At 38.0% G+C, this 26366-nt stretch overlaps 1 protein-coding gene across 3 annotated transcripts in view; it reads left to right on the top strand.

The window, feature by feature from the left end:
• IKZF2 (IKAROS family zinc finger 2) overlaps positions 1 to 25941 on the top strand; it is a 167228-nt gene extending 141287 nt beyond the window's left edge. For 2 of the 3 annotated variants that reach the window (XM_068967788.1, XM_068967787.1), the window contains exons 5-7: positions 9926 to 10063; positions 18643 to 18786; positions 25217 to 25941. In XM_068967788.1, coding sequence (XP_068823889.1) covers positions 9926 to 10063; positions 18643 to 18786; positions 25217 to 25941 — 1007 coding nt within the window. The remainder of the gene's footprint in view (positions 1 to 9925; positions 10064 to 18642; positions 18787 to 25216) is intronic. The other variant, XM_068967789.1, reaches the window with a different exon arrangement.
• The last annotated feature ends 425 nt before the right edge of the window (positions 25942 to 26366 follow it).

Raw genomic sequence — 26366 nt, 5'->3', positions numbered from 1 at the left:
GAAAGGTCTTAAACCAATTAAACTTGCTTCTTTAGAGGTTATGAAAGAGGAGTAAAATAAGTCTAGAGTATATTAAGAAAGGAAATAATAACAAAAGCAAGAACAAATAGAGAAAACAATGAAATCAAAGGCTGATTCTGTGAAAAGGTCAATAAAATGAGTAAACTTCTAGCCAAGGTTAACCAGTACAAAGAATGAACATTCAATTTACCATCATCCAAAATGAAAACAGGACATTGCTAAAGCTCCTACAGCAGTAGTGAACTATAATGCATATATATTATGAACAAGTTTATAATGGAAATGCTCAGTGATACAGCTGCTTTGAGAAACAGTTAAGCTGTTTCTTAGAAAGTGAATCAGGTACTTGTCATATGACCCAGGAATCCCACTTTTAGGTTTTAACCAAGAGAAATGAAAAGATGCATATACACAAAGACTTGCCTGCACATATTTGTAGAAGCTTTATTCCTAGTAACCATAGACTAGAATGGCAAATAGATGGGGAAACAGTAGAAACAGTGGCTGACTTTATTTTTCTGGGCTCCAAAATCACTGCAGATGGTGACTGCAGCCATGAAATTAAAAGACGCTTACTCCTTGGAAGAAAAGTTATGACCAACCCAGACAGTATATTAAAAAGCAGATGTATTAGTTTGCCAACAAAGGTCCATCTAGTCAAGGCTATGGTTTTTCCAGTAGTCACATATGGATGTGAGAGTTGGACTATAAAGAAAACTGAGAGCCGAAGAATTGATGCTTTTGAACTGAGGTGTTAGAAAAGACTCTTGAGAGTCCCTTGGACTGCAAGGAGATCCAACCATTCCATCCCAAAGGAGATCAGTCCTGGGCGTTCATTGGTAAGACATGTTGAAGCTAAAACTCCAATACTTTTGCCACCTGATACAAAGCGCTGACTCATTGGGAAAGACCTTGATGCTGGGAAAGATTGAGGGCAGGAGGAGAAGGGGATGACAGAGGATGAGATGGTTGGATGATATCACCGAGTTTGGGTAAACTCCAGCAGTTGGTGGTGGACAGGGAGGCCTGGTGTGCTGCAGTTCATGGGGTCGCAAAGAGTCGGACACGACTGTGCGACTGAACTGAATGGTACCCAAACATCTGCATGTTAAGAGCAGTCTAGGTCATTCTAATATAAGGTAGCATGCAGTTCATACTTTGAGAATCATTGCAAATGATAATGTTTGAATATGGGCAGAGAATCTTGTTTTATAATAGACACTTAAATAGCAGATTAGAATAGAATAGAGGAAGCAGTTTTACATTTCCACACATTCCTTTGTCTTACAAATATGTGATTACTTTTTGGAGGCTAAGCGTTACTAGTTCATATCATGCTTCTATTTATCAAAATAGAGAGTTATGGCACTTTCTTCCAGAGCCATGTGTGTGTGTTAGTTGCCTAGTTGTGTCCGGCTCTTTGCAACCCCATAGACTGCAGCCCACCAGGCCTCTCCGTCCACGGATACTCCAGCGGTACACTGGTACACTCCAAGAACACTGGAGCGGGTTGCCATGTCCTTCTCCAACAGGAACTATAGAAAGAAAGAAAGTGAATTGCTCAGTCATGTCCGACTCCCTGCGACCCCATGGACTGCAGCCCACAAGGCTCCTCCATCCATAGAATTTTCCAGGCAAGAGTACTGGAGTGGGTTGCCATTTCCTTTTCCGGAGCCATCAGTTCAGTTCAGTTACTCAGTCGTGTCCGACTCTTTGCGACCCTGTGAATCGCAGCACGCCAGGCCTCCCTGTCCATCACCAACTTCTGGAGTTCACTCAGACTCACATCCATCGAGTCAGTGATGCCATCCAGCCATCTCATCCTCTGTCGTCCCCTTCTCCTCCTGACCCCAATCCCTCCCAGCATCAGAGTCTTTTCCAATAAGTCAGTTCTTCACATGAGGTGGCCAAAGTACTGGAGTTTCAGCTTCAGCATCATTCCCTCCAAAGAAATCCCAGGGCTGATCTCCTTCAGAATGGACTGGTAGGATCTCCTTGCAGTCCAAAGGACCCTCAAGAGTCTTCTCCAACACCACAGCTCAAAAGCATCAATTCTTCGGCACTCAGCTTTCTTCACAGTCCAACTCTCACATCCATACATGACCACTGGAAAAACCATAGCCTTGACTAGACCGATCTTTGTTGGCAAAGTAATGTCTCTGCTTTTCAATATGCTGTCTAGGTTGGTCATAACTCTTCTTCGAAGGAGTAAGCATCTTTTTTTTTTTTTTTTAACTTTACAATACTGTATTGGTTTTGCCATACATTGACATGAATCCGCCATGGGTGTACATGAGTTCCCAGTCCTGAACCCCCCTCCCACCTCTTTCCCCATATCATCTCTCTAATTTCATGGCTGCAGTCACCATCTGCAGTGATTTTGGAGCCCCCAAAAAAATGAAGTCTGACACTCTTTCCACTGTTTCCCCATCTATTTCCCATGAAGTAATGGGACCAGATACCATGATCTTCGTTTTCTGAATGTTGAACTTCTAGCCAACTTTTTCACTCTCCACTTTCACTTTCATCAAGAGGCTTTTTAATTCCTCTTCACTTTCTGCCATAGAATTCCAGAATTAACAGTGATATTGTCTATTGCTGTCTAAACATGATGAAATGAAAAGCTACATCTGTCTTTACTCTTTAAGCTCTACTGAAATCACAGTAGACATTTATTGAGGTATAAACCCATAAGATCAAAGACAATGGAAAGGATTGAATAGTAGCCAAGGGGAAGCTGGAGAGAAGACAGAGGGAGTTCCAGAAGCTCTGGAACTTTGGGTGATTATAGAAGGGAATAAAAGATGAGTAGCAAGCCATCTGATGCTTGAGGATCCTGAAAAATCTCTGAACTTTGAAGAAATAGAACTGTTAATGGTAGGGATGAAACTCTGGATTAAATATAAAAGGATTTCATAATCTGAACACAAAACAGGCCACAGAGCCACTCTCTCTCACTGCTGCTGCTAAGTCACTTCAGTCATGTCCAACTCTGGGTGACCCCATAGACGGCAGCCCACCAGGCTCCCCGTCCCTGGGATTCTCCAGGATTCAACCGATTGTAAGAAAATAGCATTTATTTTTTGGATGTATTGAATTGGAAAGGTTCTACCTTAGGGACTCCAGGAAAAGTAGAGAGTAGGGAAAAATTCTTCCCTGGTAGCTCAGCTGGTAAAGAATCTACCAGTAATGCAGGAGACCCAGGTTCGATTCTAGGGTCAGGAAGTTTCCCTGGAGAAGGGATAGCTTACCCACTCCAGTATCCTTGGGCTTCCCTGGTGGCTCAGATGGTAAAGAATCCACCTGCAGTGCGGGAGACCTGGGTGTGATCCTGGGTTGGGAAGATCCCCTGGAGGAGGGCATGTAACCCACTCCAGTATTTTTGCCTGGAGAATCCCCATGGACGGAGGAGCCTGGTGGGCTATAGTCCATGGGATCACAAAGAGTGACATGCACAGGGATAAAGCAAACTTAAAGCAGGGAGATTATGTAAAAGACTGCCAACTGTACATTTAGATTCTTGGCCCCATATCTTGCCTTACTTCCGAAATACTATCTAGCTTCATATCGCCCCTATTCCACAACACGCCCCCGCCCCCACCCCACAGGGGCTGGAATTTGAAGGCATCTTCTCAAAGGGAATTGAAAAGTTCTAGAGAAAAGACATGGATATTTATTTTTAGGGGTCTGACAATAAAAAGATTGCTTTGTTACTTGGTCACTCTGTGATAGTTCACAAACCTCACCTCTGTCTCCTGGACTTCCAGTTAGCTTTTTTGTGCCTCACTAATAAATATGAATGGACAATCAACATTCAGGCACAAGACACTTAGGAAAGCCTCAAATACAGATACCTGTATAAAAAGGAAAATGCCAGAGAAAATAGACAATATAAAAAAGAACATTTTTAAAATGAAAATATTTTGCTCAGATAATGTTGTTATAGCCATGAAGAAAACAATACTATTTTTAAGAAAAAGGAAAGAGCTCATAGACATATATGTTAGACAGAGAATACTTCCCAGTAAGATTCAAAGAAAAATGGAGGAATTTTTTTAAGTTAAAATGTTAAAAGGATAGTTAATACAAAGGGAAAAGATATTTCAAGAATCAGTCTAAAAGGTCTAATATCAAATAAATAATAATTCTAAAGAGAGAAAACAAAGAAATAGATTGTTATTAGATGGGGGTTGGGTGAGAGGAAGACTTATTAAGTGCCTTGTAGAACTACTTTATTTTCTCAAGTATGGCCATAATAACTATGGTAAAAAGGAAAAAAAAATATTATTAAATAAGAAAAGGACTAAGGATACTAAAACAAACTAAATCAACATATCATAATTCTAGAATCTGGGGAATAAATTGTTACCTAGTGGGAGCAATAAAAATATTATTTTATAACATGGGGAAATGTTCAAGGTGTATTTTTCAGTTAAATAAATAGATTGTATGATACAATGTATAAAATAACCCAGTTTCATAACATAATATATCTGCATGTTTAAAAATTACAGTAGGATAATATAAAAATGTTAAAGATACCTACTTGGAAATTATATAATTATGAATTTTTTTGGTAACTTTTAAAATTTTCTATGTGGATGCATTGCTTTTAAAATTAGAAAAAGATTCAGCAAAAACCAGTGAGAGGAAAATATTTAACAAGTTAGGAAGTGATGTCATTCATGAAAACACCACTTACTAGTCCTAGCACTTGAACAAATCATCTTACTAAACTCTTTGAGGTTACAAAGATATAAGACATTATTTCAATTTCTCAAGAAACTCAATTCTTAACACAGGGGTTAGGAGAACCAACCCCCCCGCCTTGCAGTGGAAAATCCACCTATAACTTTACGTCAGTCCTGCATATCCAAGGTTCCATATTTGTGGATTCAACCCACTTCAGATTGTGTGGTACTGTTGTTGTTGCTTTAGTTGCTCAGTCATATCCGACTCTTTAACAACCAGGACTCTAGCCCACCAGGCTCCTCTGTCCATGGGATTTCCCAGGGAAGACTGCTGGAATGGGCTGCCATTTCCTGCTCCAGGTTGCCAGTTCCTTCCTTCTTCCTGACCCAAGGATCAAACCTACATCTCCTGCATTGGTAGGCAGATTCTTTACCAGTGACCCACCAGGGAAACCTGTGAAACTATAGTATATATATATATCCAGAAAAAAAGAATCACATATAAGTAGGCCCCTGCAGTACAACCCAGTGTTCATGAGGCAAATGTAACCACAGATAACTCAAGACAGAATGTTTTAAGTTTCCCAAGTGTGTACAGTTACAGTTCTTTAGTGAGAAAGATTGCTTTTGGACAGAACATGGTTAAGGAGATTGAAAGGATGTGGGATTTCAAGAGGTAGAAGTTGTATGAAGCCATTCCAGAAAGAACTAAGACTCAGAAGCATAAGGGTACAGGGTAATCTGGGCTGGATCCTGGGGTAGAAGATGGAATGTTTCCTTTGGGACCAGAGTAGGATGCTGATGCCAGGTACAGGGCTGTGGACTTTGTTCAATAACATTGTTGAGGAGGGGAGTAAAATAATGCACAAGGGAAGAGAACACCTGCTTTGAAGTCTTATTAAGCTCTCTCGGGTTCACGATAATGAAGACTTTTACTCAGATATTGGTTCTGAGAGTGAAAAGGGAGGGGTACACTTGAATAATAGTTTGGATGTGGGAAAGGAGGTAGGAGGCAGCAGTAGTGGTTCTTTGTCATGAGTCCGGTTTATTAAAACAGTGGTAATTCTTGCACAAAAGACTAGTCAGAATAAAGAAGTAATTTCATAGAAGAAGATAATGTTGGATATGTTGAATCTTAGATTTCAGAGAAATATGCATGAGGCTATGCTACAAAGGTATTTGGAAGGAAAAATTCAAAATGCAGTCATTCAGCAAATACATACTGAGCACCTCTTATGTTTAATAATGCAAGACATACTGCTGCTTCTGTGCTCACTCGTGTGTGTCTCTTTGTGACCCATGGACTGTAGCCCTCCATACTTCCCTGGCCATGGGATTTTCCAGGCAAGGATACTGGAGTGGGTTCCCGTTTCCTCCTCCAGGGGATCTTCCTGACCCAGGGATCGAACCAGCGTCTCCTGCATCGGCAGACAGATTCTTTACCATTGCACCACCACTATAATTCCAAATTGAGTAAAACACAACCTCTGTCCTCATGACAGAGCTTGTTGTTTGGATAAGAGAAGCAGAGATCAAATGGATAATTACAGTGCAATTATCAAAAGTAATGTGGACAGAGTGCTGTTTGAGAGCATAGAGGGAAAACTGTGTCCTTGGCCATAGCTTCCCATGACCATGATCACTTTTAAAATATTTGTGACAAATAAAAGCTTCCAAACAGGGGGAAGTTATTCAGGACTTGATTTGAATATTTCTTAGAAATGAAGGCTTAAGAGGGAAAAGTGGGAGACTACTGTTCTAAGAAAAAACCCATAGGTTCATATATATTTGTCAGGCAGGAGAAGGTTGAGAAGCCAGGGAGTGAGGACCCAAAAACTGATGCCAGAAGCTAAAATCAGAAGATTTAAGACTAGTGAAATTTTGAGAGTTCAAGGAATTAGGAAGATTTAGGAATGATTAACCGAGAAGACAGTGGCAACCCACTCCAGTTCTCTTGCCTGGAAAATCCCATGGGCGGAGGAGCCTGTCGCAAAGAGTCAGACAGGACTGAGCGACTTCACTTTCACTTTTCACTTTTCACTTTCATGCATTGGAAAAGGAAATGGCAACCTGCTCCAGTGTTCTTGCCTGGAGAATCCCAGGGATGGAGGAGGGCGCCTGATGGGCTGCCATCTATGGGGTTGCACAGAGTCGGACACGACCTAAGCAACTTAGCAGCAGCAGCAGGAATGATTAAAATCTACCAGATTTAGCACATCAGAGACTAAGGATGACTTAAAAAAAATGTTTCAGTAATACTAAATGAAGCTGTTTCAGATAGTGAGACTGTGTAAATAATAATATTTGTAAAAAGAAAAGTGGCAAAAGAGTGGTCCTTTTCTGTGTATATACCTATGTTATACATTTTAACTCCTAGAGTTGATAACTATTATACAGTAAAACTCCCTATATATAAATAAATAGGGAGTAAATATAAACCATATTTTCATGACCTTGATTTTTAGGAAATACGGGTGTCCACTAAGCCTATAATAATCATTTCATGATGTATGTAAGTTGGATCATTCTGCTGTACCCTTTAAACTTACACAGTATTGTCTGTCAATTAGATCTCCATAAAACTGAAAAAAAAGAAAAAAGAAATGTCAAAGAACTGAAAAGAAATGATCTTGTAGGGATAGTAGAGCCATCGGATTTGGCAGGGACTGTTGATAATGTTTGAAACAATTTTCAAAAAAGAGTAGCAGGAACACAATCTAGACTTTGAAGGAGCTAAGAACGTGAGAGTAAATAGAAAGAGATGGCGGCAGTTCCTGGAAACACTGTCTCTCCTCTGCCCTCTGCCCCATCTCCATTATCTAACTTCTGTTTTTTCTTCAGCTATCAGCCCAAATGTTCAACCTCAGGCAGACCTTTCCAGCCAATCTTCTCAAACTAAATCAGGGTACCCATATTATACTAGCTTACTGTTCTTTAGATCCATAGAAACTACACTTTGTAATGTATTGCTTGTATATTTCTTTAATGTCTGTCTTCCTCGGTAGACTGTTGTTTTCATGAAGATAGGCACCATGACAATTTTCTCTCCACTTTACATTCCAGCCTCATCCCAGGGTTGGTACAAGGTAGGCTTTCTGTAAAGATGTATCACCTGAGAGAAGTATATCCAAATTTCTTGGGTATAGAATAGTTACACAAGATGTGAAAGTCCAGCCTGAGACCTAATATGTGGATTGCTGGAATGGAATGCAGATGAAGATTTGGAGAAATGGAGAGCAATTTACTCAAAGACCTGTTACACTCACAGAGAACAAGAATGGGATGAAAAAGAGAGTGATGTTTTTACACAAATTGGTAACAAAGTAAGAGAAGCTGATGGGATAGAGTTCTACAATGAGAAGGTTAAAATGTATACTGGCTCTTTTTCCTTATCTGGAGAGTTGGGCGTTTTTAAAGAGTTGTGAGCCAAAGTGAGTGGACTGGAACTATGTTTTAATTAAGTTAAAAAGGTGTCAAGTTGCTTAGAGAAATAAGAGGAAGAAATTATAGAAGGATATGTTCACAGTAAAACGTAGGTATCATAGGACACAATACAACAGGACTTACAAAGGGGTAGACAGAGCTGGTGGAACTAGTTTATAGTGGGCTATTAAATACAGTGTATATGCTTAAGTATTAATTTCTCAGTAGACTTGTTCAAAGCAAATTCATCAAAGATTTTTGTCATATGTAGCCCCAAGCCACATGTCTTGGAATGCAATTACCTATAAATATATTTATATCATTTACACTAATGTTTTTGACTAAAGTATTTTTTGTCTTTCCTAATGCTCTCTCTCTCAGTGCCACAACACTTCATGATATACAAAGCTACCTGGTGTTCACTTCCCAGAAATTCTTGGTTCTGATGAATAGAAGTTACTTTGCCTGGTATATTTAGAAATGACTAATCCTGCCTTAGATAGTTTTGTTTTTTGAGACAGTTTAGAAAAAATTGCCACTGTGAAATAACTGATATGAGTTTATATGCCCCTCAAATACAGTCTAAAGGTTTGTTTTGTTTCTTAAATCAGTGTAGTGAAATTTTATGTAGCTGTGAATACCTTGTCTTGTTAAAGTATTTCAGTTTGTTTATGACCAGTATGTTTATAATAGCATGGGTTTGTAAAGGACCTGGAATTAGGGATGCTTTCTTGGACCATGAAAAAGAGCTGTCTGTCTTCTCTGGGCAAAACAAAATGATTCCTAAGGGAGTTAAATGAGAGCAGCTCACCTGAGTCACTGTGTGCTTTACCAAGGGCTCTGCCAACAGACCCCTTGGTGTTTTATGGTTTTTCTGCATCCATTCAAAATGAAAAATCAAAGTATTTTGTGATACCCTTGTGAATAGTCATACATTAAAACACACCTCTTTCCCTAAATGTGTTTTTTTTTCCTTCTTAAATTTTTGAAGTCTTTTTCTTTAATGTAAAGACTGAAGTAATTTACCAGTATCATGAGATATGGCTATTAGAAAATAATTCACTTCCTGAATGTGAAATGCATAATTAAGTATCACTATCGTCGTAGCTAAATATGTTAGGGCTGCAGTGGTTACTGTTAATCGCCTTAACTTAAAGCACCTACATTGTTGGTAATGTAAGAACACTGCTGCGGTGGGAGAATAAAATGTTGCGCTGCATAGTTTTGCATGTGTGAATAGTTACTACCAAGGTGGAAAGAAAAGAGAAACTCTGCTTTTATCTGTATTTTTTCTCATCCTTTGAGTTCTTTCTAGTCTTCTTGGTACTGGTGAATAACCTTTTCATTAGTCAATGACATTTCGAGTTGTTGCATTTTAGTTTCCCTCAGTAAAACCCTGTATCCTTAACCCGAATAAATAAAAATAATTCTCATCATGTATCTAGGACACTCATGATTTGTCTTTTGAATGAGTCAAAGCTTTGAGAATTGTGTAAATGTTAAGAGTCTGATACTTTGAAGACTGATCATCAGCCTCTCCTGATGTAGGAGACAGCACGATTTTGATTCAGTATTTCCCCTGTCGCCAAAGGTACACTCTGCCTTTGCTTGCTGTCGCTTAATCTTGGTAGAAGTTTATTATCTTTAATCACCTAAATCGGAGTGTGGAGGAGGAAGAGATTTAAGTCTGAAAAGTATATAACTGCTTCCTCCAGACTATCAAAAGTTAGCTGGTAATTTTGCTCTGGATTGAGACCCGACAGCACACTAACCCTGAGTTCTCTTCACAGTGGGTAAACCTCACAAGTGCAACTACTGTGGACGAAGCTACAAGCAGCGCAGTTCACTGGAGGAGCACAAGGAACGCTGCCACAACTATCTCCAGAATGTCAGCATGGAGGCTGCCGGGCAGGTCATGAGTCACCATGGTGGGTAGCATGGCTTTCACCATTTCCATTCTCCCCTGCTGCTTTTGTCTTTTATTAGGGGTTAAACAGCTCTGTCTACCCTTCAGCATGAAGGTAAAGTTTTACTCTGTTTTAGAGCAAGTGTAGATCATTCTCACTTTGTATTGGATTTCCTTTGTAAGTGCTTAAAACTAGTTAAGCTTTGGAACACTTCGCAAACAAGCTATATTGAGTTCTTACGATACACCCAGTTTATTTCTGATAGCCTGTGTTTGAATTAATATCATAATGGCAGACGGCCTTGAATATACCAAAGTGCAGTACTGTTTGGTCTTTTTCATCCACTGTATCAAATAGTTCAAGATGGTATCATGTAAATCTACAGGTTTTCTAAAATAAGCAATTGGTTACTTGTTTATTTACATTTCTCTTAGGTAAGTAATCAGTGATATAATTGAAAATGTCTCCAGTTTGTTTTGTGGTTTATCTTGGAAGTTACTGATTTTGCTTTCTACAAGTGTGGCAAACAGTCTAGACCAAAATTAGGTACCACTGCCCTCCACAAAAATCAAAACCCAAACAAAACATCTGGACCTCCACAATACACAATAACAAGTAGGCAAGCAGTCCCTCAGGTTTATTCAACTAATCATTCTCTATTACCATAGACTTCCCTGGTGATCCAGTGATTAGAACTTTGCCTTCCAATACAGGGAGTGCAGTTTCAATCCCTGGTCGGGGAGCTAAGATCCCACATTTCTCTAGGCCAAACACAAAACAGAAAACAGAAAAATATTGTAACAAGTTCATAAAAAATTTTTAAATGGCCTACATAAAAAAAAAATCTTTAAAAAATTCTTTATAACTAAAAAATAAAAAATAATGTTAGTCAATCAGCCTCACAAAGTGTTATGAATTTTAATTCTGTAGATTTGGAGCATCTGTTTGGTCCTACAAATTATATTTTTATAATGATTGATTTTATTATTCATATAAGCATATACAAAAATGGTAACATTGATACATTTATATCTTTCATTTAAGAAAGATTTGGTCAGTATAAATAGTACAGTTGAGAAATCCTGTAGTCACTTTTATATAAGCATCTCTTTTGTATTTACAGACAGCTCAAGGATTATTTATGGGAGATTGTGGAACTGTGGAATTGTGTTTATTGGACAGCTAGTGATTACTTTTTGATGAATCAGAAATTTTTTCAGTTATTATTTTGTTACCTTGAATAACTGAAAATTTTCTTTGTATTGAAGGTAGTTTATATTATTAATTCTATCATTATTGTGAATGGGTCCTTTTGTTTTTGTATTATCGTTAATTAACATTTTTGAAAATCTGTGTTTTAAACTTGGTATTGTAAGCTTGCATCACTGGGCGTATGATGGCAACATAGGGTCCAGGGCACTGAGGTTAAAATTGTGGACCTAGGAGTCCAGCAACTCTGGTCTGGCTGTGTGGTGTGTGTCTGTGTCATCACAGTCTTGGTGTGAGAATTAAATGTGATTGGAATGGGCAATGAAAGCCCAATAAATAGTTATTTTTACAATTTCAAGTAATTAAATATTAAGAAATAAATATAGCACCTCCTATAAAGTTATGTTACTTATGACTGAGCACATTGTTTCTGTTCAAATTGTTGCTTCTAGAGGTGACTTGAGGCAAGGTAGCTGATGGAGGCTTGGGGCATGCCAGAGTTTTCTAAGACACCTTATGGCACTACTACTGATTTTTCTGTGTAATGTTCTTTCATTGTGATTTTTATATTTGACTGGATTATTAGTTTTATGAACTAATTTTCCATTCACAGTTATTTATGAAACTGTGCTGCAAGCACATGTGTATATGAAATAGAATCTCTCCTTAAAGACCATATTTTTCTAGGGAGGTAAGGTATATATAAGTAATGATAGCCAGCATGTAACTATCTGTTGAGAGATTAATCAGCTATAAAATAAGTGGTGCCAAAAAATTTTAACAGATCTATTCTGAGGTAAAAAGAGTTCGAAACAATCACAGCCTCAGCATCAACCTCTGTTCCCCAGATTGCTTGGCCTTTGACAGGCAAATGCCTTTACAGATGGTTTGAAATTGGAAGAGTATGGAAAATTGGTAAGACACTCGGGTGCTGGGTAGGGCAGGAGATAAAGCAAGATGGAGTGTGTGTGTCTCTGTGGGATGGGCACATAGGTTTTGGTATCATTTATAGACTGAAATATTTGTTCTTCAATAACAGATGGAGTTTTAACCATCCAATATAAACCATATAAGTGTATATGACTGCTATTTCATGCTGCACTTTTTCTAAATGTGTTGCAATAATAAGTTGAGACTATCCTTAACCTCTGCTTCCTTTTGTTAACATATGTAATGTCTGAGGTAGGAGTTGATAATTGCCCTAAGAGAGAGAGTATAGATAAAAATGCTCCTAGTGATCATCATTAACCTTTCTCATATACATGGCTTGGCATGTGTCTCATTTTTGCCAGAGCCACAGTATCTAACTATTCTGTTACACTGGGTCTATTATTTAGCCTTTTCTTTTAGCTGTAGATATGGGGGTTGCCATCATTGCGGTCACCCATTAGCTCTTTGAAATTAATGACTATTCTTTCTTCTTCATAACTGACATTGTTATATTTCCTAGCCTCTCTTTCCCAAAACATGTTCTTCCCCATGTTGGTTTCTTCTAGTGAGGAAGTCTGTCTGAAGTCAAAGAGACTTTCTTTCACTTCAATTCAGGAAAACATTTATCATGGGCTTGCTGTGTGCCAAGCTCTATGGAATGTTCTGAGAATATAAAGATACATGGACACAGTTTTGTTCTTATATTTATAGTCTCATAGGAAATACATAAAAGATTAAACAAAATGAAGCAAATGCTCTAATAAAGGTGTATAAACACTTCTCCTGAAGCATAGATGCAAAAGTCACCTAACTCTGGAGAAATCAAGGGAAGTTTCTTAAATGAAGTTTTTGCTCCATACATAAGGATGAGAAAAAATTGCGCAGATCAGATTCACAAAAAGTATACATCCCAGGATGAGAAGTTGTCATAAGCTAAAACTTAGAGATATAAATGAACATTAACAAGTTTCTGGATGCTGAACGCAGTTGGAGTTCAAGGGATGGTAGGAAATGAGACTAAAATAGTAGGTTGTGATGCAGAGATAGAGTTTTACATGCTCATCCAGTTTTTAAATTTCAGTGGGGTAATCAAATCTGTGTCTTCTAAAAAACAGCGTCACCAATGTAGAACATAGGATAGATGCCTGACTGGAGTGTGAGGAGAGACTAGGAGTGAGAATGCCAAGGAAAAGATAAAGAGGAGCAGCAGGAAAAAAGTATATATTTGCAAGTTAGGATCAAAAGTTCTCAACTTTGATATAAAGGAGGAAATTAATGACTTGCAGTTTTAGAAGTAAAGATAAAAATGAATTGCATTTTATGGCAGATTATCTTATTTAAAAGTTATTTTATCCTCATTTTTCAAGTCTTCTCAGCTTGAAGAAAAAGCTTTAACAAGCAAAATATGTAATTAGCTTTTCCTTCTTGCCTGAAGACAAAAATGAAACTGTGAACCAAAAAGATGGCCAAGTTTAAAGCAAGAATGTATATTCTTAGGTTTATGTTTTGAATTATTTGGTAAAGGGAATTTCTTTATTGCAAGGATGGAGGCATAATTGGTAACATATAAACTTCCTAGTAAGCTGCTTTCACTGGTTTCTAATGAGTGACAGCATTTCAAGATGTTTGTTTAGTAAACATCCATTGATTCTTATTTGTCTCACATCTTCTGAAGACAGAGTCAAATAAAATGCAGTCCCTACTTGAGGTCGCTTACCAACTATTAGAAGAAACAGACCAGTCAACCAGCAGTTACAGCACTGAGTGATAAGCGTTATGGGAGCACAGAGGACAGGTATCTAAGTCACAGTGGGTGTCCAAGAGGAATTTCTAGGGAAAATTATGTTTGAGTGGAGTTTTGAAAGGCAGAAGAGCGCGCTAAATAAATGGAAAGGGGTGTTTCATGTGGAGAGAACAGCAAGTATAAAGAAATAGAAGTCTAAAAGAGCATGGTGGGTTAAGGACCTCCAAGTACGTATGTATAATTAGAGCCTGGTTGGTAAAGGCAAGAAAAATTGGAAGGTGATGAGGCCTGAGAGCGAAAGGCAGTGAAGGACCTATTGTGCTAAGCAAAGAATTTTATAAATTTTATTCTTTATCCTAAAAAATATTATTATGCTTACATTTCATTGCTAGAAATGCAGACAGGAGATCAGAGGGGTCAAGATAGGACCATGTAGACCATGGCAACAGTCTCCTGATTGGTTGAGTTGGGCCTAGTAGCCATCAATATTCAGAACACTTAAAACACTGAGAGCAACTATAAATGTAGCATCTAAGACATTTGGTATCTCCATGAGTGTATATCTGAGGAGGCAGGAGGAGACTGGATGAATGGGCAAAAATCTAGGATTTGCCACAAGTCTCTAGTATGGATGACCGTGTAGATAGTGCTCTTCACTGAGATGGAAATTAGGAAAATAAGAGAAAGTTTGGGGAGGGAAATAGAGATTTCAGTTTTTGAACACATTATCTTTTATGCACCTGTGAGAGACAGCCAACTAAAACTGTCTAGAAGGAAGTTGAATATATAGATCTCGAGCTCTTAAGAGAAGTCTCAGTAGGCAATAAAGATGTGGGAGCCATCCTTATATAGGTAGTAATCTAAAGTAACAGGTTTTATAAGGTTATATAGTTAAGTATGGAATGAGACAGCTAGAAAGACAAGGACACATTGAGAAGGGGGGAAAAGAAGTGCAATGAAGCTGAGTGAGACTAGAGGATGGGAAAATGGAAAGACTAATTTCAAGTATGGGCACTGTCCACTGTTGTCAAGAATATAATTAAGATAAATGAAAAGTTTCTTTTTATGTTCTTCAGCATGGAGAAAATTTGTGATAAAATAGAAGACATGTGTTGTCTTTATCATACTTGCCCTTCTTCTCCTGTAGTTAACAAAGCTTCCATTTTCCTTTCGAGACCTGTCCTCTCCCATTGGGTGAAGGCACAGTGGGACTGTCGGTCTAAGTGCCCTGCCCTCTTCTGGGGGATGTGGACATGTGACCTAATCTAGGTCTCTCAGAGTGTGTCTTCCTGGAATTTGAAATTTGAGTGAATTGTTTGGCAAAATAGCAATATTGGAAACACTTGTATGGTTCTATCTTTGTGATTTATCAATATGATGAGATAATGAAATAATGCAAGGATAAATACATTTTATGCTGTTTATAACTTCAAAAATAATATCAAGAAAGATATTTGGTTATGAAATTTGTTCTAATAAGTGAAGTTGATATTTTCTTAGCCTAGATGAATGTCATACAATACTATTAATACCTTACTAACGAGAGAACTTGTTTTGTGTTTCAAGTAATGTATATCTGGAAACATTTTGATGAGTTGCACCCAGATTCATGAAAGCAAATAATTGAGGATTAGTTACATAATATATAAAATGTATCAGATCTTCTCTCAATGGAAACCTTAAATGTATTTCAAACTTTTTTATACAAAGTCAATACTCAAATAGTGGCGAAGAGCCCTGCTCTAGAGTCATACCACTTAGGTTCTACCTACATATAAACACTGAGAAAATGGTTCAATTAAGTTTTTTTGAAAAAATAAAAACACATTGTAAATCAACTATACTTCAATTTAAAACACAGTGTAAATGAACTGTACTTCAATTCAAAACACACTGTAAATCAACTACATTTTTTTTTTAAAGCACAGTAAGAAAATTACATCTTTGGGTCTTTGTTTCCCCATCTGTAAAATGGAAATGGTAATTGCACCTGTCTCAGGGGTTGTTGAAAGCATTAATTAGATTATTAAATGGAAAGCCTTAAAAAAAGTACTTAGTATATAGGGTGAGTCTGTTGTTTTTATTATTGCCAGAATGGAGAACAAGACTATTATTTGACATGTAAAAGTCTGTTGTGAAGTAGAAGTAAGACCAGAGCTCTACCAAAGTCATTGTTTTCAGTTCACATGAGCTTCATTGAACTTGGGACAAATCACCTGAATTGAGGTGGATGTGGTGTGGGACAGTTCCCACACCCAGGTTTCGTTTTGAGTGTTAAATGTGTGCAAATGTGAAAATTCAAGGTGAGACTCAAGCAAAACTGCCAAGTTCTAGACAACTCATTTCAAAACTAATTAGTATATTCAATTTTGGGGCAAACCCTGTTAACCAGTTTTGCTGTTTTTTAGCAAAATTTACAACAACAAACATTTTTTTCTTTCCGTATATTATTTCAGATCTTGGTTCATGACATATTTTCATCTTGGGCCCATTCATGGCCTGTATTTCAATTAAATAGTTATTTTTTGATGATGTAGTAAGTGACCATGAATTCAACATCTAAAGCAAAAGTTAAAATTTTGACAGTAATCTATATCTAATTATATGAATACCCACCATAACTTCCTGGACCCCCTTACCTGAATTCCTATGGACATTGATTCTTTGCTTCAAGTTTTGTTTTGTTTTGTTTTTCTTATTTAACTGTTCCTAAGAGAGAACATGTTTTAAGTAATGTCTGCTGCTACTGCTAAGTCACTTCAGTCGTGTCCAGCTCTGTGCGATCCCATAGACAGCAGCCCACCAGGCTCCCCCATCCCTGGGATTCTCCAGGCAAGAACACTGGAGTGGGTTGCCATTTCCTTCTCCAATGCATGAAAGTGAAAACTGAAAGGGAAGCCGCTCAGTCGTGTCCGACTCTTAGCGACCCCATGGACTGCAGCCTCCCAGGCTCCTCTGCCCATGGGATTTTCCAGGCAAGAGTACTGGAGTGGGGTGCCATTGCCTTCTCCGAAGTAATGTCTAGAGATATACTTTTTTCATTTGTATATCATGAATTATAGCAGTATACAAGTGTTTCTTTGTTTCTAAGTCTCATCGTGGAAAATTTTCCAAATTAACATTTAAAAATTATAGGATCCCTTGTCATTAAAATAGAAATTGAAGATTGAATTTTTCTGGCCCATCCACCTGCCTATACTAGGTTAACCCAAAACAGATTGAATATCGATATCTTTAAGCAGGTCTGACTTACATCTTCTGATGCCATTTTTCATTTCTTCAAAATCTATAACCTGTATTGGTTATTAAATAGGTCACCTGAATTGTGCACTGGATTTTCTTAACTTTAATCTCTTGCCTTCTTACTTTTAGTGTCTGCCCCTATAAAGGATAATGCATTGTGTTTCACATGGTAAAGCTATCATTCTGTAAATCATTTTACAGTGTATGATGAACAAGATATCCTGATATGAAACCTTTAGATTTCCAAACAGTGCTAACACAAGTTCGATTGTTGAAAAGTAACAATAATCAAGAAATAATAAGTTATGGTCTTTTCTGCAAATGTTGGTTTTAATCCACTGATCAGGCTTCCCAGATAGTGATAGTGGAAAAGAACTGACTTGCCAATGCGGGAGACATAAGAGACTTAACTTCAGTCCCTGGGTCGGGAAGATCCCCTTGAGGAAGGCATGGCAACCCACTCCAGTATTCTTGCCTGGAGAATCTCATGGACAGAGGAGCCAGCCGGTGCTCTCCAGTCCATAGGGTAACAAAGAGTCAGACACGACTGAAGTGATTTAGCATGCACGTGCAGTCTGTCTCCAGTGTTACTCTATCTTTAGTTAAATGTCCTTTGAAAGTATTTTTGTTCAAAAATAACTTTAAGTTCTGTGTCTATACTATACATGTCAATATCTCATGTCAGTATCTATGAGCCAATGTATTAACCCACAGCCACTTAGACAGATGGGATGAAAAGGGAGCGGCGCAGGAGAGTTTAAGTCAGATGAATTAGAACAGTAGTTTAGTGAGCAAATATGCCAATTTGGAAATGGATTCTTTTATTCTACTGAAGAGCTCTTTTTAAAATAAATTACAATCATAAAGCTGTCACCATTTACTATGCACGGACATGTTCAGAATCGGATCTCCTTCATGAAGGCTGCTTTGTGCAGGTAGGTAGCCACAGCCAACAGGGCTCACAGCTCTTTCAGCTCATCAGATAGAAAATCTGCTACAAGAAAATACATGGGTGAAAAAAACTGATTAAATATGCTGCTCTTCTGTATGTCTGTATAACCTTTCCTCTGAAACAAGTTGACTTGCTTAAATTGTTTTAGAAAAATAAACTCCAAAAGCCTTGAGAATAATGCAGTCGTAAAGTTAGTATTGATTTTAATCAGTGTTAAAAAACACTTTCAGAGGAATAAAATGAGAAAAAGAACATGTTGGCCACGAGTAGTGGCAACAGTGTATGTCATTGATCTGAGAGAGACTTGGATAAAAACAAGTTCTGTGTGTGTGTGTGTGTGTATGTGTGTGTAAAATTAACAGTATACTTTAACATTAGAGGTTATTCTTTCTAATTGCTTTTACTCTACCATGCTAGTTTTTATATTTGTATAACACATGTTGAGGTGGAAAGCCCAGCTTTGCATCTTTTTTAAATGTTGAAGAAATTACCAGATTACATTTTTTGTATGGTTTTATATAGTACCTCCTATGGAAGATTGTAAGGAACAAGAGCCTATTATGGACAACAATATTTCTCTGGTGCCTTTTGAGAGACCTGCTGTCATAGAGAAGCTCACAGGGAATATGGGAAAACGTAAAAGCTCCACTCCACAAAAGTTTGTGGGTAAGCATTACAAAGGGTTTTATTTCTGTAAAAGCTAATTTTAATGAGCAAAGGCATGTTCCCATGTATATATGAATATATACGGTATGTTTCAATTCGTGAAATAAATGGTCATCTCTTTTCTCCATTATACTACACACAAAGTATGTGTGACATTACACACAGACACACACACACACTACATACCCTTAGGCATGTGGGCCTAAGAAAAAGGAAAGAGTGATAGGACTCCATTGTTATCTCAAATTGAAGCCTTATATAAAGGAAATGAAAGTTGCTCAGTCATGTCCAGTTCTTTGTGACCCCATGGACTATACAGTCCATGGAATCCTCCAAGCCAGAATACTGGAGTGGGTAGCCTTTCCCTTCTCCAGGGGATCTTCCCAACCCAGTGATTGAACCCAGGTCTTCCACATTGCAGGTGGATTCTTTACCAGCTGAGCCATAAGGGAAGCCCAAGAATACTGGAGTGGGTAGCCTATCCCTTCTCCAGAGGATCTTCCTGACCTAGGAATTGAACCAGGGTCTCCTTCATTTCAGGCGGATTCTTACCAACTGAGCTATCAGGAAAGCCCAAAGTAGCCCGCATAGCCTGTACTTACATGAAGTATAATAACAAATAACAATACTTAAAGAAAATGATGTAGCCTATTAGCCAGGTTTTTAATCCATTTTCTTTCCACAAAATTAATGCTTTTAAATAATCTGTCTACCAGTGCCAGAGACGCAGGGAGGATTCCCCTGGAGGAGAAAATGGCAACCCACTCCAGTATTCTTGCCTGGGAAGCCCTATGGACAGAGGAACCTGGAGGGCTGTAGTCCAAGGGGTTGCATGAAGAGTCAGACACAACTGAGCATGCATCCCCCCCAAGTATTTAATCTAGAATGAAGAGAAATTTTTTTGTTCAGTTTTGCATTAAAATAAGTAATTCAGCAATCTGCATTCAAGATGTTTCCTATTTGGAGCTACAGTTCATATTTTTATCTTTGTTTTCATGTAGCTTATGTTTTAAACTGAAAAGATTAGATATGATATATTAGACTTTCATTTCCAAGCCTTCAGATATTCTTTGTTGCACTCAGAGTTGGCATCATTCTGCATATTATAATACTATAGTCATAAATTATCTCTGAGGTTACAGAATTATCTAGCTATTTTCAAAAAGAGCTGAATGAATAACAGATTCAATATAAAGAATTTTCATTATTTATATATATATATAATATATATTCTTATAGACTTATATAGAGTAAAAATTAGAAGGGAGAAAAAATAAGCAGATTCTCACATTCTAGTGTCAAAATACATTGTGGAACATCTTTATGAGGGTTGAGTAGTAACAGAGAAAACCTTTGCTTTGCTTATTTCATAGGGGGAAGGGTGATAAAATTCTCCTATTCCAGTAAACACTTAGAGAAGATTTCTTTTCAATGTAAAATTGAAGAACTAACAAATCACCAAAATATGAATTTAAGATAAGCTAGAGAAGTTAACTGACAAAGTTCATTGAAAGAAGCCCAAAGATCATAGTTTATGCTAGGTCAGTTTAAAACTAGGGCTTCCCAGGTGGCCCTAGCGGTAAAGAACCCTCCTGCCAATGCAAGAGACTTAAGAGACATGGCTTCGATCCCTGGGTCAGGAAGATTCCCTGGGTGAGGGCATGGCAACCTACTCCAGTATCCTTGCCTAGAGAAACCCATGGACAGAGGAGCCTGGTGGGTTGTGGTCAATAGGGTCTCAAAGAGGCAGACATGAATGAAGTGACTTAGCAGCACACACAGTTTCAAACCAGCCCCTGAGAGTATACTCAGATCTGTTTTGGGCCCTGAGTCACTTTTCTTTCTGTCTCTCTTTCTCCCTGCTTATAAATAACCCTTTTAAAATGCCAGTTCTTCTGTTTTACAAAATTGGTTAATTTGCTGGATGTCTATTAAATGTCTATGTCATTGGAAAAATATGAAATTTATTGCTATTCTGTTTTAGTTCTCATCTTTGTAATGTTTTCATGTTTCCTGTGACTTAGATGCTACTCTCAATTTGACTTAATTGCATCCCGTAGAAAAGAGGGAAACATTAAAAAAATTTTATTCTAAAATAAGAACATTCGTTTTTTATTAGAAATTGATGATATTTTTCTCTTTATTTGGATTCTGTCCTAGTGGTAATACACAGTTGACGCTTGAACAACACAGGGTTTGGGGCAATGGCCTTAATGCAGTGGAAACTTTGCATATGACTTACAGATGACCCTCCTTACACACAGTTGTCCATATCCACCTTTCTGCATCCATAGATTCAACCATCCATGGATCATGCAGTACTATAGTATTTACTGTTGGAAAAAATCCTCCTAGACCTGTGCAGTTCTAACCTATGTTGTTCAAGGGTCAACTATATAACAAACAATTGCATAGTAGTTTTTTTATGATGCCTTTTGAAATGAGAAATATCATCATTCCTCACTTACTATAAATTTCTTTTTATCACTTTCCTCATTAAATACTCTCCTTTGATTTTATCAAGCTCACCAGGCCAATGGTCCTTGGACTTGCTGTGTATTTGTTTCATCCTCTCTTTTCTCATCCAGTTTGGATTCCATGACTCTGTTGTCTTACTGTCCTTCTGTCTTTCAACTAGTAAAATGCCTACCCTCTAATGAAGCCAACTGAACCCTTTTCCACATCTACATAGCTGCTAGTAATTTTAGAGAAAATCCCACAGCCTTATAAATTGTCATCACTGTAAATAAATGAGTAACTGATCTCAAATACCAATTGTCCCATCCCTACTATATAGCAACCTTCCTTTTATCCACCCCTGAACAGTATTTTCTCATATTCAACACATAGGGCCATTTCAACCTTTCCCTACTCTCCCAAAAGATGGTATCTCACACCTTGGTGATATTACATCTAGATTCTTAGGAAATAAAAACAGTTGACATGATTTCAACTATCACTAATCCTGTAAGATATGTGCACCCACATGAATGCTCTCTTCTTTCATGGATGATAGCAGCATCCTTCTTTCTAATTAATGCTTCTTCTTGTTCCCTGGAATTCTCCTATCCCAGCCCCTCAAATAACTTGCACTATTATTGTCCCCCTTTCTCACATATATTTTTAATATGTCCCTTCTATTGGCATTTTTCTTTTGGCATTCAATGTGATAAATTCTCATCATTAAAAAAAAAATCTAACCTCAAACCTAGGTCTTTTTCCAGCTACTACCTAACTTTCTCCTTCTCTTCAAAGATGTAATTGTTGAAAGAGTTCTCTGTGATTGCTTTCTATAATATTTTTTTTCTTTCTACTCATTCTCCAGCCTACACAGCCTGGCTTTTGTCCTCATGTTCTACTGAAATTATTCTTTATAGTGCCAAGTCCAGAGGACTTTCAGACTGGAGCATATTTTCACTACTGAATAGTTAATACTCTTAGAAACTCTCTCTTTCCTTGGTTTCAGTGACACTGGTCTCTCTTGCATTTCTTCCAGCTTCTCTGACTGCTCCTTCTCAGTCCTTTTAATGGATTCCCCCTAACAGTTATGCGAATGGTTCTACAGTCCTAATGGAGGACTCAATTCATATGCCTAATTATTTTAATATTATAAATCAGGCTTAAATTTAAAACTATTATGTTCTAACCTAATCTGGAAGACTGAGTTCAAATAATATAGAATTCACAGATTCCTCAGAGTTCCACACCAGAACTTGAAGGCATGTGCAGAACAAACCCCCCTGGTGTGCAGTCAGTCCCCTCTTTTAAACCCACTCCTGCTTCTATGCAGCATCAAAGAGGGGCCTCATTGATGTCTACATTTGGTCTACACATCCAAACTCTTTTCACGCCCCACCCCACTCACAGCCCATAAAGAGTAGTGCACTGACCATTCTTCAGCCCTTAGAGTGTACCTACCAGCAACAAAGGTGGTACTCAGGGAATGGATGCTGTAAAGAGGACTCTGCAACTCTCAGTGCAAGTTCTGGGCCATTTGGACAAAGAATTCTGGCATGCTGGGCACCCAGAGTATAGTCTAGCGTGTAAGCTCCAGATTGGCACATTCCCTTGGCCCTCCACACTCCTTATTCCTTTATAACGAGTGAGACCCAGGGCTCTCTAAGCATGGGACTCTAATCTCACTTGCCCTAGTCTATGGGCAGGTGTAAAAATCTTGATGTTCTTCCAGGTTCCATTTTTGACCTCTTTTTTCACATTTTACCTATGCCTTTGTGATATCATCTATTCCCCTGGCTTCAGAAGCTAATTTCTATTAACCAATGATTCTTATATCTGTATCTCAAGCCCAAATCTCTCTTCTGAATTTGAGACTGTATCTCAGTACTTATTAGACATGACTATTACTCATAGTCTTTCCCAATCTGAATTCACCATCTTTTCTATCTCCCATTGCCATCCACTAAGTTTCCCAGGCCAGAAACATTGGCTTAATACTTAACGTCTTTCTTTTTCTCATTCTGTGTCTAGATAGTCAGCAAGTTCTAGCAACATTTCCTAATATTTTCTCCATTCCATCTAGTTTTCACCATTTCCACTGCTTCTCTACTAGTTGAAGCCACCCATGATCTCTACATTCCTGTAGCAACAGCTTCCTAAATCATCTTGCTAAATAATTACCTAGTTAGTCACTTTCCTGTTTAACCCTTTCAGTTCTTACCTCTCTCAGGATAGATTTCAAATTCCTTAGCTCTTGAATAAGCCCTACATTATCAGATAACAACTTTCTCATCTGTTTCCATTCTCAGCCATATGCAAAGTGTTAGTAATCCCTAGGATGAGTCATGCCCTCCTGCCTCTGAGCCTTCCTACCAGCTTCTCCAACCCTTACCCTTCCTTTACTTGGCTAATATCTGTCATCACATTCATTCTGTGATGTCACTGTCTTCAGGAAGCTTTCTTTTATTAATACTGTGAGTTTTGTATTCCTTAGTTGACCCCTTACCACATATCCCACTGTATTATAAATAATCCCAATTGTTGTCACACCCTCTAAACAGTGCTTCCCCGGTGGCTCAGTCGGTAAAGAATCTGCCTGCAATGTCGGAGACCTGGGTTTGATCCTTGGGCTGGGAAGATCCTCTTGAGAAGGGAAAGGCAACCCACTCCAGTATTCTGGCCTAGAGAATCCCCATGGACAGAGGAGACTGGTGGGCTACAGTCCATGGGGTCGCAAAGAGTTGGACACGACTGAGTGACTAAACACAGCACAGCTTAACTTTTGAACTCTTGACACTACAATATCTTAATTGTATGATATGAAATAATTACTCATATTCTTTTTCAATTTTCATTACTCTGATGGGAGACCTTCCTTCAAACCTGAAATAATACTGGCCACATAAAAGTATTTTTCCAGAATACAATTCTATGGATCAGTGCACATGTTAGTCAAAGTAAGCATTAGTAGGAGAATACAGTGATTTAATGGAAGAATTTTTAAAAGAGAAAGTACTCTGTCCAAAGCTGGCAATATTTGAAGGAGAAAAACCTAAACTAGTTTTTTGCACCAACTCTTTAATTGGTTAAGCTTAGATATTATGTTAATATACAATGTTGAAGTAAAATTAAATTAGTTGAAGTAAATGTTAAAAAGTAAAACTACAGATCTCTCTCTGTCAAGAAAATATATAGGAAACTAACAGTGGGTGTTCATATAGTAATAACATATGTGTCTAAATAAGAAAGGGGTGATGCAAAAATGAATGATTATCCATTTCAAGAAGCAAAACAATGAAACAACCATTTTCAAGTTTATAATAAGTAAGTGCTTTGGGAAATACCCTATTTTTATATAACCCTAAATTTCATTCAGTTTATCAATTAAACTGTTAAAAAGTATTTTAATTGTGGCATTTAAAAATTTTCCAGAATGAGATATATTTGGTCTATAATCTTTCTCTAACATAGCAGCTAAATCAACCAAATTAACCATACACGATAGTGAGATAACACAGGTGTTATAACCATATCACTCTCGTTTTTATGATCTTTGAGGCTTGGTCACTGATGTTTAAAATATGCAAAAACAAGTAAATCTCCGACTATTTTTACCTGGTATTTCTTCTTTCTTCTACAGTTTCTGAGCTCTAGACAAGTGGAAACTTTGATAGAGAATGAAAATAAGATAACACACACTCAATCATACCTTTCAGGCGAGATAAATTTTCATGATGGCATTAGAACAAGTACAAATGGCTTGTGACATTTTTATTACTAATCCTCTCTGTAGGTTAAGAATATTTGTGAGTCTCAGCAGAATTAAAGAGCCTAAATACTTGATCTAAAGAATAAGATATACCATAGTATGGAAAATGAAAGTGATTAGTATATATCCTTAGTCAAGCTATTCATTGTGTTGTGTTCTTTTTTTTTTTCAACCTTTTTGCTTTTCTTCCCCTCTTCTATTCAGGAGAGAAGATCATGCGATTCAGCTACCCAGACATTCACTTTGATATGAACTTAACATATGAGAAGGAGGCTGAGCTGATGCAGTCTCATATGATGGACCAAGCCATCAACAATGCAATCACCTACCTTGGAGCTGAGGCCCTTCACCCTCTGATGCAGCACCCGCCAAGCACAATCGCGGAGGTGGCCCCGGTTATAAGCTCAGCTTATTCTCAGGTCTATCATCCAAATAGGATAGAAAGACCCATTAGCAGGGAAACCTCCGATAGTCATGAAAACAACATGGATGGCCCTATCTCTCTCATCAGACCAAAGAGTCGACCCCAGGAAAGAGAGGCCTCTCCCAGCAATAGCTGCCTAGATTCTACTGACTCAGAAAGCAGCCATGATGACCACCAGTCTTACCAAGGAAACCCTGCCTTAAATCCCAAGAGGAAACAAAGCCCAGCTTACATGAAGGAGGATGTCAAGGCTTTGGATACCACCAAGGCTCCTAAGGGCTCACTGAAGGACATCTACAAGGTCTTCAATGGAGAAGGTGAACAGATTAGAGCCTTCAAGTGTGAGCACTGCCGAGTCCTTTTCCTAGACCATGTCATGTACACCATTCACATGGGTTGCCATGGCTACCGGGACCCACTGGAATGCAACATCTGTGGCTACAGAAGCCAGGACCGTTACGAGTTTTCATCACACATTGTTCGAGGGGAGCACACATTCCACTAGGCCTTTTCATTCCAAAGGGGACCCCTATGAAGTAACAAACTGCACATGAAGAAATACTGCACTTACAATCCCACCTTCCTCAGATGTCGACATACCTTTTTTTTTTTAACATTGTTACTGTCATTAATTCTTATTTTGTGGACGCAGTGTCATTTGCTCTGCCTGATTACAATAAGGAAGAAACGGAAGAGAGAAGAGACAGGGGACATTGTTCCTTAACAGCTTGACTTGTTTATTGTGTGGGAATTTAAGAGCAGTTCATTTCTGCCATGCATAGATATAAGGTATATCATGCTTTGAAAAAAAAAATCACTTGATTTATAAAGATTCATCTAAGGATTCTAATTTGCCACTAATGTTCAGGATTGTGCAAAGGCAGGAAAGATTAGCATTTTCTGGGTTGGACTTTCACAGTTTTAAATGGG

The sequence above is a fragment of the Capricornis sumatraensis genome, chromosome 3, assembly GCF_032405125.1.
Source record: "Capricornis sumatraensis isolate serow.1 chromosome 3, serow.2, whole genome shotgun sequence".
Taxonomy (NCBI): Eukaryota; Metazoa; Chordata; class Mammalia; order Artiodactyla; family Bovidae; genus Capricornis; species Capricornis sumatraensis.
Note: the sequence above shows the minus strand (reverse complement) of the source record. Positions and strands in the feature narration are given on the sequence as shown.